We start from the raw sequence: 17,049 nt of genomic DNA, 5'->3' as shown, positions 1-17,049 counted from the left end.
CACACTGCTTCTTAATCCCTCAGCACAAGGCAGCTGGATGGAGACAGAGGCTTAAAGAAGAGCCACAGCATCCTTGAGGCTACGCAGGGCTCAGTGTGAAAAATAGGAACCAGATGGAAGGAGGCTCTGTTTAGCCTGATCTCGAGAGTCTGCTGGACACACTGTGGCTGGCCAATAATAGCTATTGGGAGTGGAGTGGGTGTGGTTAGCATAGGAAAAAATCTAGATCTCGTGGTTTCTGTTTTTACACCTCTTCTCTCTAAATGCTGGGAACTCCAGCTCAGTTTCTCAACACCTGTGGGCAAGGCAGGAGTAGGTTGCTGGAATTTCAGCAATGCTCCCATGTGTGGAGGGCATGGCCTGCAACTGGAAGAATGGCTAGGGGGCTGGATTCCAGAAGAAAATACAATATCCAACAGTCAGCTTTTCCATTCCCCACTCCATCACTTCCTGTACCAGGCAGCTCCTAGGCTACCTGGAGAAATGAAGTATAGCATGACTGAAGGGGAAGGGTAAAATGGACATTTTATTATACACAGTAGCAAAAATGGGACAAGAGTTAAATCTAGAGTGATGGTCTTCATATCAATTCTCCAATTTAGAGGCACTCAACCTAAACGTCCTCTTCTCAGTCCTGGAGAAATGGATTCTCATGTAGGAGAAAGCTGTGGTCCAGTTCATGAGGGTGATGCCTAATGAATGTCACTTAGTCTCAGTGGAGGGCCAAACCCATTTGGGAAGTGTCTCCCAAGGGTAGGAAGGCCATGCTAGATAGGCCCATCAGAAAAATCAGGAATCTCTCAGGCCCACAAGGCAATAAAGGCCATGAAGGCAAAACCAGCGGCTACGCAGCCCCATTTGGCCAGAGGGGCCTCAGGGCCAGCTAGCTCCCGGGGAAGAATTTCCAAGAAGGTGACATACAGAAAGGTGCCGGCTGCCACACCTTCTAACACAGCCTGGGCTAAGCCCTGCCCCACTTTAGAGTCCCCTTGGGTCACAGCCAGCCCCAGGACTAGGCCCATGGGGGACATGAGAGCTAATGACAGTATGGACAACATGGCCCATCGTGACCTAGTGCCTATTCGCACCAGCCGCAGTCCAACCCCAAACACTACGAGCCCTTTGTGAGCCAGGACAGCAAGACAGAGCTGAATGGTGGTTGCTACTGTTGGCTGCAGCCCCACGGCTAGCCCTTCAAACACTGAGTGAAAGGAGAGCGAGAGCAAGAGGACGAGGGCCCGAAAGGGGCCCTTTGAGGGTGAGGGTGGGGGTCCATGGCTGTGGAGTTCAAGGACATGAGTCCCACCCCACTCCTCCTGCACTGTCGTTCCTCCAGCAGCCCCAGGACAGCACTGCAGTGCCAGCGACTCCAGAAAGAAGACAAAGAAGAAGCCCAGGGAGATGATGAGCTCTCCGTAGGGATACTCCATCTAGGAACAGAAAGAGGGTCTGTGAGGTAGGAAGGGAAGAGAAGCAAGGACGCTGGGTGTCCATGGGAGTGGGAGACTAAAGAGAATGGGAAATGTGGGACTATGCCTAGTTAGTAAGAATTGGCCAACTCTTTGCCCTGCTGGCTCTCCCTCTGGTCTGTGGCCTTATTCCCATCGCTTCAGATGCTTCCAGATTGATGCAGCATATTGGGCATAAAGAAGGGCAGGGGAATAAAGCCAAGAGCAGGTATGGACAGCAACGAGAAGAATCCCTGAGGGACTAAGGGACACCAGAGTAATAGGGTTAGTAATATGGGAAAAGAATGTGAGGCATGTCAAAGGGATGGAGAAAGAACAAAAAAGTAAAGCAGAGCTTTTTCTGGGGTTCTACAAACCCAAATGGATTGGGTGGGCTCCTCCTTTCCTCTGTGCTATCTGAGCTGAGGAGCAGAGGGGATCCCTGGTTTCCTCACATACTCCCCTCAAAAGGGTCCGGGAGGTTCTCCTCCCCCACTAGGGAGGGACTGGTGGGAGATACTTACCTGAGCTGAATCAGCATCATCAGAAGCATTTCCCTCCCTTTCTGTCCTGTTCTAGAGAAAGAAAAGCAGAAATCAGGTGGGGAGCAGCTCAGCTTCCTGTCCTGCCCCTTCAGCTCCCTCACTTTCCCTAAAGTCCAATGTGACTGGTGTTCACCATGCCAGAAAGAGTCCTCTTGCTTGTCCTTACACCCTTGTCCTCAGCTCTGTCATCTTCCCCCCTCATCATTCTGACCTCACAGCCCTGCTGCTTACCATTTCTGCTGCTCACCTGCATCTTAAACTTCTGAATCTCTGAGTCAATTCCCTCCAGGGCTTCAGCAGTCATGTGCATGAGCCCTGCTCCCAGGAAAACACCAGCAGAGGTGCAGCCCAAGAGGCTGAGGACCCGGCGGTGACGACCTAAGAAAACGAGGAGTTACAATCCAGTTGGCGATGAGATAGAAAATGTGACAAAAGAGCAAGCATGTGGCACCCAATCTCCCCAGCTTGGGGATGGTGAGAGCCTCGGAGCAAGGCATCAGGATAGGTGACATGGCCATAGTCAGGCTGAGGTTATGGGGCCGGCAGCAGCAGGGCTGTACCTGTGGCAGCATCAATCTGGAACCACTTGAAGCAGATGGGAATAAGGCCACAGACCAGGGTGAGAATCAGCAGGGTAAAGAAGCAGCCAATTTTCACTCCTAGCTGTGGTTCCATCCTTGGGGTACAGGATAAGCAGATGCTTCAGAATAGCAAATGGGAGTTACGATCTTCGAGCAGGAGTGTGGAAGTAGGCGATCAAAGCTGGAGTATCTCCTCTCCCGAGCTCCAGGAAGGCGATGGGATCCTCCTGTTCTGTGTTGCCTCTGCTTGCGCAGCCTTGCATAGCTGACTGGGGCCCTGCCTCAGATTCCCGCCCTCCCCCTACCAGGAGGCCCCTCCCCTGGCTCACGCCTTCCAGAACTGGGAAACCAGAAACTCCAGACTCCCTGCCAGGCACAGCCTGTGCTGTGTGTCTTCTCCTCTTCACTGCCATGACTAATCCAAATGCTGTGGACAGTCTTCTTTCATGCCTGGTGCTGGTCTAATCCAAAATGGGAGTCTATGGAGGTCCTTCCCAGCTGTTTTGTACTGGGGACACCTGGTCCTGCCTTATTTAAGACATTTGATCTAAGACTCCCAAACCTTCTCCACCCCACCCTATGTCTTGTAGGTTGTTATGCTGATATCTGAACCCTACCTTTTCAGAGGGGATTTGGGGCCACCTTCGGGTAGGAGGTGGGGCTGAGAGGTGGTACCGCCACCCGCCACTCTGTGAAAACTAGTAGATGAGGGGCCTCCCCTCTCCTGTAACCTCAGAGAAATAGCTCCAGGCATGGCAATTTCTAGTGGGGAGTTGAGATTTCTAGTATTACAATATTGATGTTGTTCCAACTTTTGACTGTGCCCGTTTCTGGATACATACATATCTACCACAACTTATGATGGGGTGATGTTCCAATGGGCCCAGCCTAAATTGGAAACCTCCTAGGTTGAAATGCATTTAGTATACATAAGGTACCAATCCTAGCTTCGACTAACTTTAAATGTGCTCAGAACACTTACATTAGCCCACAGTTGGGCAAAATAATTTAATCAAAGTCTTATTTTGTAATAAAGTGCTGATATCTCATGTAATTTACCACATACTGTCCTGGAAGTGAAAACCAGAATGGTTAGAAGTACGCCAGCCGTTTACCCTTGTGATGGAGCGATTGCCTGGGCGCTGCGGCTGCCCAGCATCACAAGGGACTATCATACCACATACTGCTGACCTGAGAGAAGAGCCAAATTCAAAATTCAAAGTCTGGCTTCTACTGAATGTGCCTCACTTTCACATCATCTTAAAGTTGAAAATTTGAAAATCAAGCCACGGTAAGTCAGAACCATGTGTACTAGGGGAGAGGGCCTGAGAATTTTAAGACAAAGAAAGGTTCTCTAGCTCTGAAATAGCAAGGCCTAGCAAAAATCTGAGAAATGAACAAATGGAAGGATCCTGCCTGGAGCTACAGGGGTAGAGATGGAAAATTCAGTCTTGATGGGATCGGCTCTTGAGGTAAATGTATCAGGCAAACTCTGGAGGAGTTGATGAACCCTGAGAAAGACAGAAGGAAGGGAGGGAGAAAAACACAGAGGCTAGGCAGCCCGGCTCCTCTATTTAGGTAGCCACCAAACAACTGTGACACATGCCAAGACAGCGCTCAGAGACTGGGGGTGGCTTTCCCTACTGCTCCGGATTATTTCCTTGGGAAGTCCTGGTCTCTGGTAGAAGCAGTATCTCAAAAGCTTGCAACCTGTGTGGGAAGATAAGGCACTGAATATCTGAGAATTCTCTCTGCTATAGGACTGAACATGACAACTGACCTCTGTAATCTTTTAGGAATCACAAGATCCATTTTTACTCTTTGAAAACTTTTTATTATTATTAAAGCCTCAAACCAACATACATAGGGCTGCCAGCACTCCCACCCTTGAAACCAGGGAGCTTCAGCCTTGGCAGGCCTAAGTAAGAAAATCCTTGTTACACCTCCTTGTCAACTCCCAGGGGGGTTGTCAGCAGGGGACAGAGGAAGCTCCGACTCTGAAGGCGTGATCACAGGTAAAAGATCTCCCCAGGAGCTGACTCGAGCACAACGATACAAATCCCTATGGAAAAGAGGTGTCAATGTGGGCTGTAGGTTCTTGCCACCTCCCCCTAATTTTGGTCACACTCTTTATACCTGCCATGCTGGCGGGCTGTGATCACAGCATGCTGCATATGTCCATCTGGACAGCACAGGTGACAATGCACATGGCGTGGCCGTTTAAGGACAGGCTGAATGATACGGGGCCAGCGATTAGCCTCCTCTGGAGACCCCCGGGCAAGAATTACCATTGAGAACTTTTCATCTTTTTGCTTCTTCTTGTTCTAAGATAAGGATATAGAGAGACTATTTGGAGAAAAAAGAGATGGTGAAAAAAATTGTGATCCCCCCTCCCCCCATCCCTGCAGAACTTTTCAGATTCTATAATCCATGTACATCCAGGCCTGCAAACCTCCAGGCTCTTCTCTGACTTCTCTAACTCCTCCCACCTCTGACTCCTTATCATCCTGTTCCTCTAGACTACTTTCTCCCTGCCCTAACATTCCCAGGAAACATACCCAGCTGAAGGGGATGCAGTGGTAAGCTTGAGAAAAGCTACAGGCCAGGGGCTTAGAGGCTGTCAACTGGGGACAGGGAAGTTCATGTGGACACTGTGAACACACAGACAAAAAAACCCAGAGAATCATACAACTGAAAAACAAAGAGTGACAGAGTTAAGAAGGGCTAGGGCAATGGGAACATAGGAGCTGGAGGCAGGGAGAGCCACGGCAACAACTAAGAAAGATACTGAATAGGGACACAAAATAGTAGAGGGTGGCTTAGCTTTACCCTCTCACTTTTCCTGGCCACAGCTGAGTTTACATCTTTGCAGGCTGGGAGAGGCAGAAGTAATACTCACTGGGGCAAAGACAAAGCCAGGTCGAGGGTCCAAAGGTGACTTCTCTTTTCCCTAAAATAAAAAAAAAAAAAATTAAGCTGGGTCTGAGGGGTCTAGTCTCATAACTCAATCTCTGTACTCAGTAAACTGAGGACTCCTTTAACATTCAATTCTGATAATTATTAACTAGGCTCCTTGAGTTAAGCTGGCTGCTTCACTAATACTCCAAACAAAGAACCTTCTCTTTGTAGTAGAGAAAAGCAGGAACTTGGCACATAGTATGGTGCTTTCCCTTGTCAGCAACCTCTACTCTCAAAAAGATCCCACTCCAGGACAATTAAATTTATGATTATACACTGGCTCATACTGTCCCCAAAAGATAAGGTTCTTGGCTTAGCAATGCCCTGGATCAGGGGTTGGAGCACTTACTCTTTTTTAAAGGCCTAGAGAGTAGGCAAAATCTGTTTCTGTCCCAACCATTCAACTTTGCTGTTTATAGTATGAAAGCAGCCTTAGACAGGACACCTGGGTGGCTCAGTTGATTGAGCATCTGCCTTCAGCTCAGGTCATGATCCCAGGGTTCTGGGATTGAGTTCCACACCATGCTCCTTGCTCAGCAGGGAGCTTGCTTCTCCCTCTTCCTGCAGCTCCCTCTGCCTGCAGCTCCCCCTGCTTGTGTTCTCTCTCTGACAAACAAAAATCTTAAAAAAAAGAAAAAAAAAAAAAAAGAAAAAAAAAAAGGGGCAGCCAGAGACAAGAGACATACCAATAAGCATGGCACATATGAAAATAGGTGGCAGGCCAGATTTGATCCACAGGTCCTGGTTTGCTAATCACTACCCAATATCATAACAACTTTATATGCCTAATATCCTGAGAGTCACCCTTACCATTGTATGACAGAGTCTCTTCAGTCTTAAGAGAGCAGCAGTGACCACTGACAGATGGTGGGACAGGAGTGAAAGAAGGAGAAAGACTCTTACCTTAAGGACGAGGTCCCTGGCATCCATGAGAAGGCAGTGACCAGCTTTTGTTCCATTCTCTACCAATACCTGTTCACAAAAAAGGAAAATAAGCATAAGCTTTGAATTACATGAAAACATAAATGCTAGAAGCTCTGTAAGAACATTAACAGATGCAGCAGAGGGCCCTAAAGAAAAGGGCCATCTCCACATAAGATGGGAATGGAGAGCCTAAAAGAGGGACAAAGGGATCTATGCATGATAAAAATGGTCAAGAATGAACACAAGTTTTGGAATGCCTAGGTGGCTCAGTCGGGTAAGTGTCTGCCTTCAGGTCAGGTCATGATCCCAGGGTCCTGGGATGGAGCCCCACCTCCCGCTCTTTGCTCAGTGGGAAGCCTGCTTCTCCCTCTGCTTGCCTATCACCCTGCTTGTGTTCTCTCTCTTTGACAAATAAACATATAAAATATTTAAAAACAAAACAAAAAAACACACTTAAAAAAAAGAATAAATGCAAGTTTCGATGGAGAGAAGGAAATGCATGAAACCCATGACACTGCTTTAAAACTTGAAGGGAAAAAGGAATTTCAGCTCACCAGAAAATGATTTGTCTTGCGCCATAGGGTTTGGACTAGTTCAGTGCGGTCAGCCTTGCTGGGAAGCTCACTTAAGGAGAAGGCTGATACCACCACATCGAATTGTACCTGAGAATCAAGAAAAGGAACGTGAGAGACCTGACATCCCCACTCCCGACCCTCCTTCCAAGAACCTAACAAAGTTCTATCCCCTTATATTTCTTTTGTTTTATCTTCTAACACTCAAGGCTGGGTTGCAAAGCTGAAGCCACGGTTTTCCATCTGCCAAATTCCACATTTAACACTCTAAACATTGGCACTTGCCTTGGGTGATACAGGTAGAAACTGTCTGAAGAAGACACCTGGAACATAAGGCTCCCCAGATTCTGAACCACCTGTGGAGTAAAGCAGAGGCGCAGCAACTTTGAGTGTACAGGTATAAACTGAAGTGATCTCTCAATAAGAAATAGGGTCCCAAGGCTAAAAAAAACCACCAGGCATCCGGGTGGCTCAGGTGCTTAAGCGCCCATCTTTGACTCAGGTCATGATCCCAGGGTCCGGGGATTGAGCGCTCTGCCCTGCAACAGGCTCTGTGGTAGGACTCCCTGCTTGGTGGGGAGTCAGTTTCTCCCTCTGCCCCTACTCTGGCTCATATTCTCTCTCTCTCTCTCAAATAAATAAAATCTTAAAAACAAAAACAAAAAGAAAGGGCAGGGAAACACTGGGTTGCCTGTCCTGTTTATCTTACCCAATCCCCCCACAGTCCAGCAAAGGCCTCTACAACCCTCTGCTTGACCACAACACTGGAAAGAAATCAGACTCATCTTTAACTTTCAGCCTTCCTCTACTCCCCAATAAAACAACTTTTTCATTCTCTGCTTAACTCCTTCAACTTTGAAGAAACCCTTCCTTATCTTTTGTCCTCACCTTTCAGTAACTTTTCTGCCAAAACCAACATAGCAGCTGAGCTGTCCACACACAAATATTCACGTAGGCTCTGGCCCCAAGCACTATGAGCAGCCCTAAGATGGCAAAATATAAATCACCATTTCTCACAACAAAGAGTCATCCCTACAAGAGATCCCTCTGCCCCCAACCCCAACCCTGGGAAACAGAATATTATCTTAAAATGGTTGGAAAAACCAACAGTGTTATTTTCTTACTTCATTTACTACTCCTTAAAAAAGGGCAGACTCAAAAAAACTACTTGTAGGTAAAAAAAAATCTTGGTGCTATGCCCTAGACTAAATTCCTTTCCTTTTTTATCTTTCTAAACATGGGTCTTTTTTCACTTGAAGTTTCTTTAAGTTCTGGCCCTAATCCATATACTTTCTTATGCCTTACCTAATCTGAGCGAAGAAACATTCTAGTTCCTAAATTTCCTATTCTCCCTCTGGTTCCCTAGTCTCTTGGAATGTTATACACATGGCCCTGTAGAGCTAGAATTGACAGAGACAGTAAGATACTTACCAAGTGACAGAACCAGTACCCGAGCCAAAATCCATTAAGGTTTGAGGCTGGAACTCTGGAACTCTAGCCTGGATCTGAAGAAATATATAACACTCCACAGTAGGGGAAGCAGACCCTTATTTAGGGCCACTATGAATTAGGGGACCATGACAGAGCAGATGAGATGCGAATGTTTTTTGAGATATAAGGTAAATACTTTATAGACTGGGAACTTCCTAGAACAATGATTTTAAACATCCCTTGGGTCATGAAACCCTTTCAGAGAATAAAGAGAGCCTCTCAAAAAAAAAAAAAAAAAAAAAAAAGGACATGCAATTTCCCAAGAACCATACCCCAGGAGACTACTTTATGGATAAGGGAACTGATGGTAACAGGTTGGAAGCTGAGGGGCTTTCACCTCATGGAATGCCCTGGAGACTGCTGCAAAGCCACCATCCAGTCTTGCTGCCATATATACCAGGCTCAGGCTCTCATTGTAGCTGCCAGAAAAACCAGAGAGTCACACCTACCAGGAAATAACCTCCATCGCATAGTTAACCTTCTAGATTTTTAGGAATGAAATCTTTGGAAAGGGCTCCTCCAGCTCAGTACTTTCACTCCTTAAAAGAGAGAAGTCCTGGGGCACCTGAGTGGCTCAGTGGGTTAAAGTCTCTGCCTTCGGCTCAGGTCATGATCCCAGGGTCCTGAGATCGAGCCCCACATTGGGCTCTCTGCTCAGTGGGGAGACTGCTTCCCCCCCCCCTCTGCCTGCCTCTCTGCCTACTTGGGATCTCTGTCAAATAAATAAAATCTTAAAAAAAAAAAAAAAAAGAGAAGTCCTGAGTTACAAACCAGGTAGGCTTTTCAAACAGGAATTGTATAATAGTACTTCCCCAGTCTCCTCCTAGAGACAAGATTTTTTTTTTTTTTTTGCAGCCCTTCTAGCCCCCCTTACCCCAGTTCTTGCCAATGGTATGTAGTTTTGCGCAGGGCTCGCAGCACAGCTTCACGAAGTTTCTCCTCCAATTGACCTAAGTCTGTGGTGAGAAAAAGAACTGAGTGAGGACCTAGGAAACCAGGGCTCAGATCCAATATCTGAATATGCTGAGATCCATCCTTCCCCTTAAGCAAAATCTCAAAGCTTAAGAAAAAGCCAAATCTAGAGAAAAATTTTGGGTAAGAATAACAGCAACCACCACCATTACCACCAGAATGCATGAGACAGTATTTTGTCTCTACCAGCAGTTTATTCAACAAGATCAAAACCATCCCACAGGCTTTGCTCTCTTTTAAAGGGAAGTGTCTCAAAGATTTAAAAGGATAGGGTAAGGACAATATTTTGTGGATTTCCTCAGGTCCCCCTAAACTTTAGTACGTGACATCTCCAATATTCCTAGAGGGAAGAAAGGGGTTTCAAAAATCTCATCTCAGGATTGTGTTCTGCTCAGTACTATTTTATCTACTGAGCACCTATGAACCAGGTACTGTGGGAAGCGCAGGGAACACAAGATGAATAAAAGGCAGGTCTGTAGTATTAAGGAGCTCACATTCATGAAAATAACTTGATGAGTTATACTCATTCTCCTATCCCTGAAGAGCGTTTCAGTACTGGACAGGGAGCCATACAGGGATTTTATTTCACTTTAATAAAAACTTTAACCGTCCTAATCCAATGGATCTGCAGGAAAAAAAACCCGAAGACCTAGATTTTGACGGATACTGAAGTACCTTGCTGACCTTTACAAAAGTCCCAAGAGCAACCTCGGAAACTATTCTGTTTTAGCAAGGCATCACTGTAACAAGCAGCTCCGGCCAGAAAATCAAACAGGAAACCGCAGTATCTGTTTGTCACAGATACTCAAACATATCTGTAAAATTATTCCTTGCTCTTAATTTCCCACCGGTATTTCAATTGGGCCTACTCTTTATTCTTAGGCCCCACCTGGATATTCCAGGAATTTCTTCTCAAGTTGGACAGCCCGTCTTTGCAACTCCTGAGGCTCTACAGGTAAACGCCGGCTCCACAGATAATTGGTCAGTGCTTGCACCTGCTTCTCCACATTGGGCATCGAGCTCTCTAGGGGCCAAAGATGAAACGCATCACTTAATGCAGACCCAGTTTTTGCTTCTCGGGTTTCCGCTTCCCACCGTTACTCACCGAGCAGCAGGAACTGAGCAGCGGCAGCCAGTGCTGGCGGCACCTCTATGCATGGCAGGTGCAAGATGCCGGGGTGCCGGCGATGGGGCGTCTTTCCCAGAAAGTCGGAATTGTTATCGACCTGGGATATGCCCGGAACGACGGCAGCGAGCGTCTGCAGGCGGGGAAAGAAAAGCTGATTGCGGGGCAGAGGAAAGGCTCTGGCCTTCGCTAAGGAAGAGGCTATCCCTGAGACCCAGAGTTTCTCCGAGAGCAGGGAAAGCAGACACTCACGCGAGACTGGGGAGCTTCTCCACTGCCGCGGCGCCACCTGCTACATGTCTGCAGATGCCTCATTCCCCTCACGGTCGCCATGGTACCGGGGGCGAGCAGGAAACGGAAATGATGAGACCCGTGACGCGCCCGGAGCAGTGTCAGCCAATGAGAAGAGCGAGTGCTTCTAGTAGCCAATAAACAACCGATATATAAATCACCTCGGAGGATAACGGTACGTGGGTGGGGTTTGGCCCTGGGTTCCTGCGTAAGCAGTCCACGGCGAAGTGGAGTCAAGGTTGTGCTGGGTTTGGTCTCGACGTTCCGAAGTCGAGGGGCGGGGAGGGGACGGGCCCTTTTCTGGGCTCTCTAGAGAAGCGCCATAGACAGGAAAAGACTATTTCCGGATGTATTACCTACCTGCGTTCCTTGCTTCTCTCTCTGGAGAACCTCTGAAGTCTTGGGATTTTTTGTCCCTGTGTGTGAGAACGGGAGAATTCAGTAATGGAAAGATAAAAGATAAGAAAAACCCAAATTTAGGCAACCCAAGATAACAGAAATTAATAGTTAATAGATACAAATTTTTTGTTTGTTTGTTTTGACATATTATTCTCCATATTAAACTGTCCTCTTAGGGGGTGCCTGGGTGGCTCAGAGTGTTAAGCCTCTGACCAGCTCAGGTCATGATCTCAGGGTGCTGGGATTGAGTCCCACGTCGGGCTCTCTGCTCAGCCGGAAGCCTACTTCGTCCTCTCTTTCTCTCTGCCTGCCTCTCTGCCTACTTGTGATCTGTCTCTTAAATAAATAAAGAAAAATCTTAAAAAAAAAAACAACTGCTACATGTCAGCAGATGCCTGACGTGTATTTATCTAAGATCTAAGATGTCTCTTAGATAAGTAGCTAACACTTAGAACATACCTGATAGGTGGGTAAGCGCATTTACATAATATTACCACATTTAGTTCCTGCTATCTGTGAGATACATTCTGTTAACACCATTTTGCAGTTGAAAAAAGTGAGTATTCAAATGGTTAAATATCACGCCCAAGATCGCAAACCTTGTTAGATGACAATTAGATTTAAACTTGGGCCTTGTAGGGGCCCCTGAGTGGCTAGGTTGGTTGAGGCAGGGACTCCTGATCTCAGCTCAAGTCGTCATCGGAGCGTTGTGATATTGGGTTCCCCGCTTAGCGGGGAATCTGCTTGAGATTCTCTCCTTCCCTCTGTCTCTCCCCCCACTCACGTGCTATATAGATAGATAGATAAATAAATCTTTTTAAAAATAAAAATAAAAGAATAAACTTGGGCAGTTTAAAGTCCAAGCTTCACCTTTAAACATATACTCTACCGGATATTGTTGGCCCTTGGAATGTAACTTAGCAAGTTAACTGGGAACAATATGGTAAATGTCCTGAAGTGTTAAATTAACATATAGCATTAAAATGAACTCACTGGGTTGTGTGCCCTCTTGATTCTGTTAGCAAACATATTGGTCAACTATGGAACATGTTAACTTTTTGGTATCTGTTGACTGGATGGGTGAAAGTATTGTCTTTGCTGCAACTGCAAGAGTCCAAATATAATAATATTGGGGTAAAATATGGGGAACTATATCCATCAGAGAGTTAAGTGTCTGATTTGCGTTTAGGTTAGTAAGCTTCGATTCTAATAAAGGAGACTTTGGCTTTATAATCTGAGTGCTCTGGAAGGAGTCCTGTGAGGGGGGAAAGGAAGAGGAAACCAGAGGAGGCAGGAAGAACTGTTAGAGTGAGAATCAAGTTTGAGCTCTGTGAAAGAGGGCGGGAAGTAAAACAGGTTGGATACGCACAGTTCTAAGAGTTTCAGCCAGGCCAGGAGAATCTTTGAGCCCAACATTAGAGGTGTCCTGCATTGGGCAGAGACAGGGATGACTTATTATCCCTGCTGCACTGATTTTTTGAGGACAGCCCATGGGAAGTGTAGCAGATTCAGCGTGGCAATTGGGGCCATCGTCAATTATGATCCCCATGGCAGGAGATCTGAGGAGTGCATTTTCATAGCTGCCTAGAGCCACACAGATCTACTTTTCTAGACGGGTTCAAGGGACAATTCCTTCAACCTTCATATAGGCCTCTGTTCCTAAAGAGAAACTTAGAAGAAGGAGGTTAATGCGGCAAATTATAGCCACTATCACTGCAGTTGATCTCAGGGCTGCAACTAGCCCTCATCCACTCCCTCCTTTACTATGAATTCTAATTTCCCCTCACTCTCCACTACATGTCCTCAGGTCTTAGTGGCTTGCCTGGTATTATGACCCAAACCTTCATTCCTGAGGCGTCCAAACCCTTGACAGTCATATCTTTCTCTGGCTGAGATTGCTGAACGCACATATTCACAGTTACAATGGAGCATGGGAATTCTAGGAAGCACCCAAATAGATCGCTTGGGTTCTACACGAAATCCTGTCTGGCCTCATTGTGTAAAAGCAGCCCTATATCCTTCCTCTTGCTAATAAGGACTACTTAACCCTGACAGTCTGTTAACTCCATGGTTTGTTTTTTTTTTTTAAGACTTTATTTATTTATTTTACAGAGAGAGAGAGGGCACAAGCAGGGGGAGCGTCAGGGGGAGGGAGAAGCATGTCCCCTGCTGAGCAGGGAACCCCATGCAGGGCTGGATCTCAGGACGCTGAGATCATGATCTGAGCTGAAGGCAGACACTTAACCAACTGAGCCACTCAGGTGCCTCTCCACATTTTTTTTTTAAGATTTTTTTTAAAGATTAAGGGTGCATCTGCTCTGGGGACCTGGACCTTTGGCCCTGCAGAACCCAGAGTTACAGAGAAGAAAGTACAAAATTTCCCAGTTGGTCAGTGGGTGTGGTAAGTGGAGTCACTTCTGCTTCTGCTCTTTGGTTGCTGGAACCCTGTATTTTTCCTGTTTGGGACACAGTATCATTTAGAGCTCTCTTGTTCAATAAGCACACTGGATCCTGAAGAATGGTACCCATGCCTCTGAGCTGTTGCTTTAGCTGTGCATTTAGAAAGCCAGTCTTTCCCCTCCTTCTGCCCTCCCTCCTTTCTCTTCCTCTGCCTCGCACTCTCTTTCTCTTGCCCTCTTTCTTTCTCTCCCTTCTGTCCCCCTCCACCTCTCTCCCTTGGAGCTGGAGTGTGCTGTGCCTTTTCTTTTGTTCTAAAGTAAACACCAATCATCTCTTCTCACTAGTCCTCTACTGTCTTCCAGAGGTAAGTGATATTACTGAAGTATCTTCAGCAGCAATTAGAGGAGTTGTTCTGAACTGTGATTAAATAGAATGTCATAGTTTAGCTAATTCTTGGTTATACCTCTCTGTGACTTTGATTTTACTTTCAGTCTAGCAGAGCCATCTGGTGATGACCTGCACTATGTTTTCATTTTTGATGTTTGTCTTTTCTCTTTCCCAGATTTGATAAATGATTTTTCCTCACTTGATCTACTGATCCAGGATACAAAAAATGTCCCAAGCCGTAGTCTTGATGACAAATGTGCAGTGCTCCTGGTTATGATGGGCTCTTACTGAAGGTAATTAACTGCTGCGATAGAAAGATTTTCTCTTCTTAGTTCAAATACACCCTTCTGAGCTAGTTTGGGAAATACCCATTCCTCATTTCTAAGGCACATGGATACTGATGTTACTGGTTATCACTTGGATAAATAGGCAACATCCTCTTTCAAGCCTTTCTTCACAGATTTACAGCTCAGTATTTGACATATACTTCATAATTATCATAAGCAAGGTATGTGGGGAGAGGATTTGTAAAATGCAGGCACATGTCTATTTACTTCACCACTGTATACACGGCACTTAGTATAGTGCTTGCCACATCAAGGGTACTCAGAAATGTCACTTAAATAAATATTAATGATCTAAAAGTATATCTCTGTTGTCTTTACATAAGAATAAAATATGAGTAAAAAGGATCAAATATCCTTTGTTTCTTGGTGTCCATAGGGTAGTTTTTATTTTTTCAGAGGAATTTCACAGACTACTATTATCTGTATTCCTCTCTGGTGGTCCTCTTTTCCTATTTAAGAACTTTCAGAATGCCTTCTCTTTTGTTGCGTTTTAGAAAATTTTCAGAAGGCAATGTTTTTGTATTACTTCTGCTTATGATGGGACTCTATGATCTCTATTTCTACAATTAGCTCCCCACCTTCTGCCAAAGAATGTTTCTTCTATTTTTGATTATTGATTCTGTGTCTTGTGTTTTATGTTCATTTTTGGAATCTCAGTATACTTTAGGTTGATTGAGAATCAACTGAGATGCATTATCCTCCCAACCACCCCCCGTAATTAAGGAGAAAATGTCATTATCAATGAGTTACCAAATTCATTCTAATGTAAGATGTATAGGTTCCTGTCATTTGACTGAGCTTTGTAAACTATACTTGGTGCAGTGTAGAAATGGGGAGGTAATAAAGATACTAATAAAGATACTAATATTCCAAAATAGGAATTCAGGTTAATAGGTCCTGTTAATAATTTTGGGAACCAAGTTACATATTCAGCAAGTAGACATTGTGCATTTCAACTGGCTGGACTTCTTAGTTGTTGGAATGCAATTCAACATGACCCTGGTTGGGTGCCTGGGTGGCTCAGTCAGTTAAGCATTTGCCTTAGCTCAAGTCATGCCTGGGATCAAGCCCCGTATTGGGTTCCCTACTCAGTGGGGAGCTTGCTTCTCCCTCTCCCTCTGTTGCTCCTCCCACCCCACCCCCTGTGCCCTCTCACTATCTCTCAAATAAATAAATAAATAAATAAAATCTTAAAAAAAAATTACCCTGGTCTCAGGGTGATGGTTGTCCAAGAGAGGAGGATGAGGCTAGGAATTCTCTTAGAGTGACAGAGACTCATTAGATTGGCCAAGTTGAGAATAGGTTGCTATATATTTCTCTTATGCTTTTCAAGGATTCAGCAGGCCAAGAACTACAAGAAGAAGGATATGTGTTTTATTTTGAGTAGTAACTCAAGGTTACATGCAAAACTCTTAGGTTCAGGATTTCAAAATGCAGGCAATACTGAGAGAAAATATTTATGACATATGCCCACACATTTGGTTAATACAACATTTACATTTATACCTGTCAGTGAGCTAAGCAGGGAGCAAGTGAATGAATGGGGTAGGACAATAGGGAGACATACCAACTTAACAGGAACAATCAGTGTTTCAGTGCCAGGCTGCTGTTGTTGCCAGCCACCTGCAAGGTTTTACATAAGAATAAAATATGAGTAAAAAGGATCAAATATCAAATATCCTTTGTTTCCTCATTTTTGCCCAAGGAGGCTGGAGTCGCCTCAAAGATTGGGGGTCATGGTCTGCAAAAAACCTGATGTAAGTTCTCCCATTAGAAGTGCAAAAAAGTGTAAAAAAGAAAAAAAAAAGTTAAAAAAAAAGAGAGAAGGGCAAGAGACTAGTGCTTGATGTTCCATGTTCAGTGATAGTGTGGCTGCACAGGCGTTTACACTAGAACTCTTACCAGGGACTGGGGGTTACTGCACCAAGGGGTCTGGCCCTAGACTCTCATCCATTCTTCCATAGCCTTCCTCTCAAAAACAACATGTACACATTACTCAATTTCAGATATAAACATGTTTTCTTTAAAAAATTTCTCAAGGGGCACCTGGCTGGCTCAGCAGGAAGAGCATGGAACTTTTAATCTTGGTGTTGTGGGTTTGAGCCCCCTGTTGGGTGTAGAGATTACTAAAAAAGTAAAATAAAATAATTTCTCTTAAAAAAGACAAGTTTTAAAACAAGTTTACATAAATGTGGAGGTCGAACTCATGACTCCAAGATCAAGAGTCACATGCTCTACTGAATGAGCCAGCCAGGCACCCCTGTGATGTGAGAAGCAAAGGCAGAAGAAAAATTATTAAATTTCCTTACTCCCTACAGCCCACTGACAAGTCCTTGAAACAGGCAGAGTGACATTCCTTTAGGGACTCAACTGCCTTGCTGTTGATACTTTGCTAAGGGCAAACGGCAGTCTTAACCCAAACCCCAGGATCGTTTAAGTATAATTTAACCTATAAAAATTCCTTTGGGAACTTCCTTTATCTCTACCCCCCAAGATACATGTTGGCAATCATCCCCCAAGCATATATCCATTGATATACATCTGAAGGGTCTCATGACTAAGGTTTTATTGGACAGTAATAAACAACCTTTCCCCAACAATAGCTAGC

The 17,049-nt window shown here is 45.2% G+C and overlaps 2 protein-coding genes across 4 annotated transcripts; both read right to left on the bottom strand.

Moving 5' to 3' along the window:
* Positions 1 to 505: 505 nt before the first annotated feature.
* On the bottom strand, positions 506 to 4,170 carry SLC39A2 (solute carrier family 39 member 2). Of its 3 annotated transcripts, none has more exons than XM_032856982.1 (4): positions 3,641 to 4,170; positions 2,241 to 2,371; positions 1,973 to 2,023; positions 506 to 1,430 (listed from the first exon to the last, which is right to left on the bottom strand). In XM_032856982.1, the coding sequence occupies exons 1-4, from the start codon at positions 3,747 to 3,749 to the stop codon at positions 801 to 803; spliced, it is 921 nt and encodes a 306-aa protein (XP_032712873.1). In that variant the 5' UTR covers positions 3,750 to 4,170; the 3' UTR covers positions 506 to 800. The 3 variants fall into 3 exon arrangements, with proteins under 3 accessions (XP_032712873.1, XP_032712872.1, XP_032712874.1); XM_032856981.1 differs by having other exon boundaries at positions 2,554 to 3,707; XM_032856983.1 differs by having other exon boundaries at positions 1,332 to 1,430; positions 1,973 to 2,018; positions 2,554 to 3,707.
* Positions 4,171 to 4,524: 354 nt separating this feature from the next.
* METTL17 (methyltransferase like 17) lies at positions 4,525 to 10,970 on the bottom strand. The gene is made up of 14 exons (XM_032857101.1): positions 10,870 to 10,970; positions 10,597 to 10,750; positions 10,381 to 10,515; positions 9,394 to 9,475; positions 8,857 to 8,938; positions 8,460 to 8,533; positions 7,917 to 8,011; positions 7,314 to 7,384; positions 7,011 to 7,118; positions 6,436 to 6,504; positions 5,474 to 5,524; positions 5,133 to 5,225; positions 4,711 to 4,898; positions 4,525 to 4,636 (listed from the first exon to the last, which is right to left on the bottom strand). Exons 1-14 carry the CDS (start codon positions 10,948 to 10,950, stop codon positions 4,525 to 4,527), a joined length of 1,395 nt encoding a protein of 464 aa, XP_032712992.1. The 5' UTR covers positions 10,951 to 10,970.
* Positions 10,971 to 17,049: the final 6,079 nt, after the last annotated feature.

Source organism: Lontra canadensis, unplaced genomic scaffold (assembly GCF_010015895.1).
Source record: "Lontra canadensis isolate GAN:19392208 unplaced genomic scaffold, GSC_riverotter_1.0 scaffold12, whole genome shotgun sequence".
Lineage (NCBI taxonomy): Eukaryota > Metazoa > Chordata > Mammalia > Carnivora > Mustelidae > Lontra > Lontra canadensis.
Note: the sequence above shows the minus strand (reverse complement) of the source record. Positions and strands in the feature narration are given on the sequence as shown.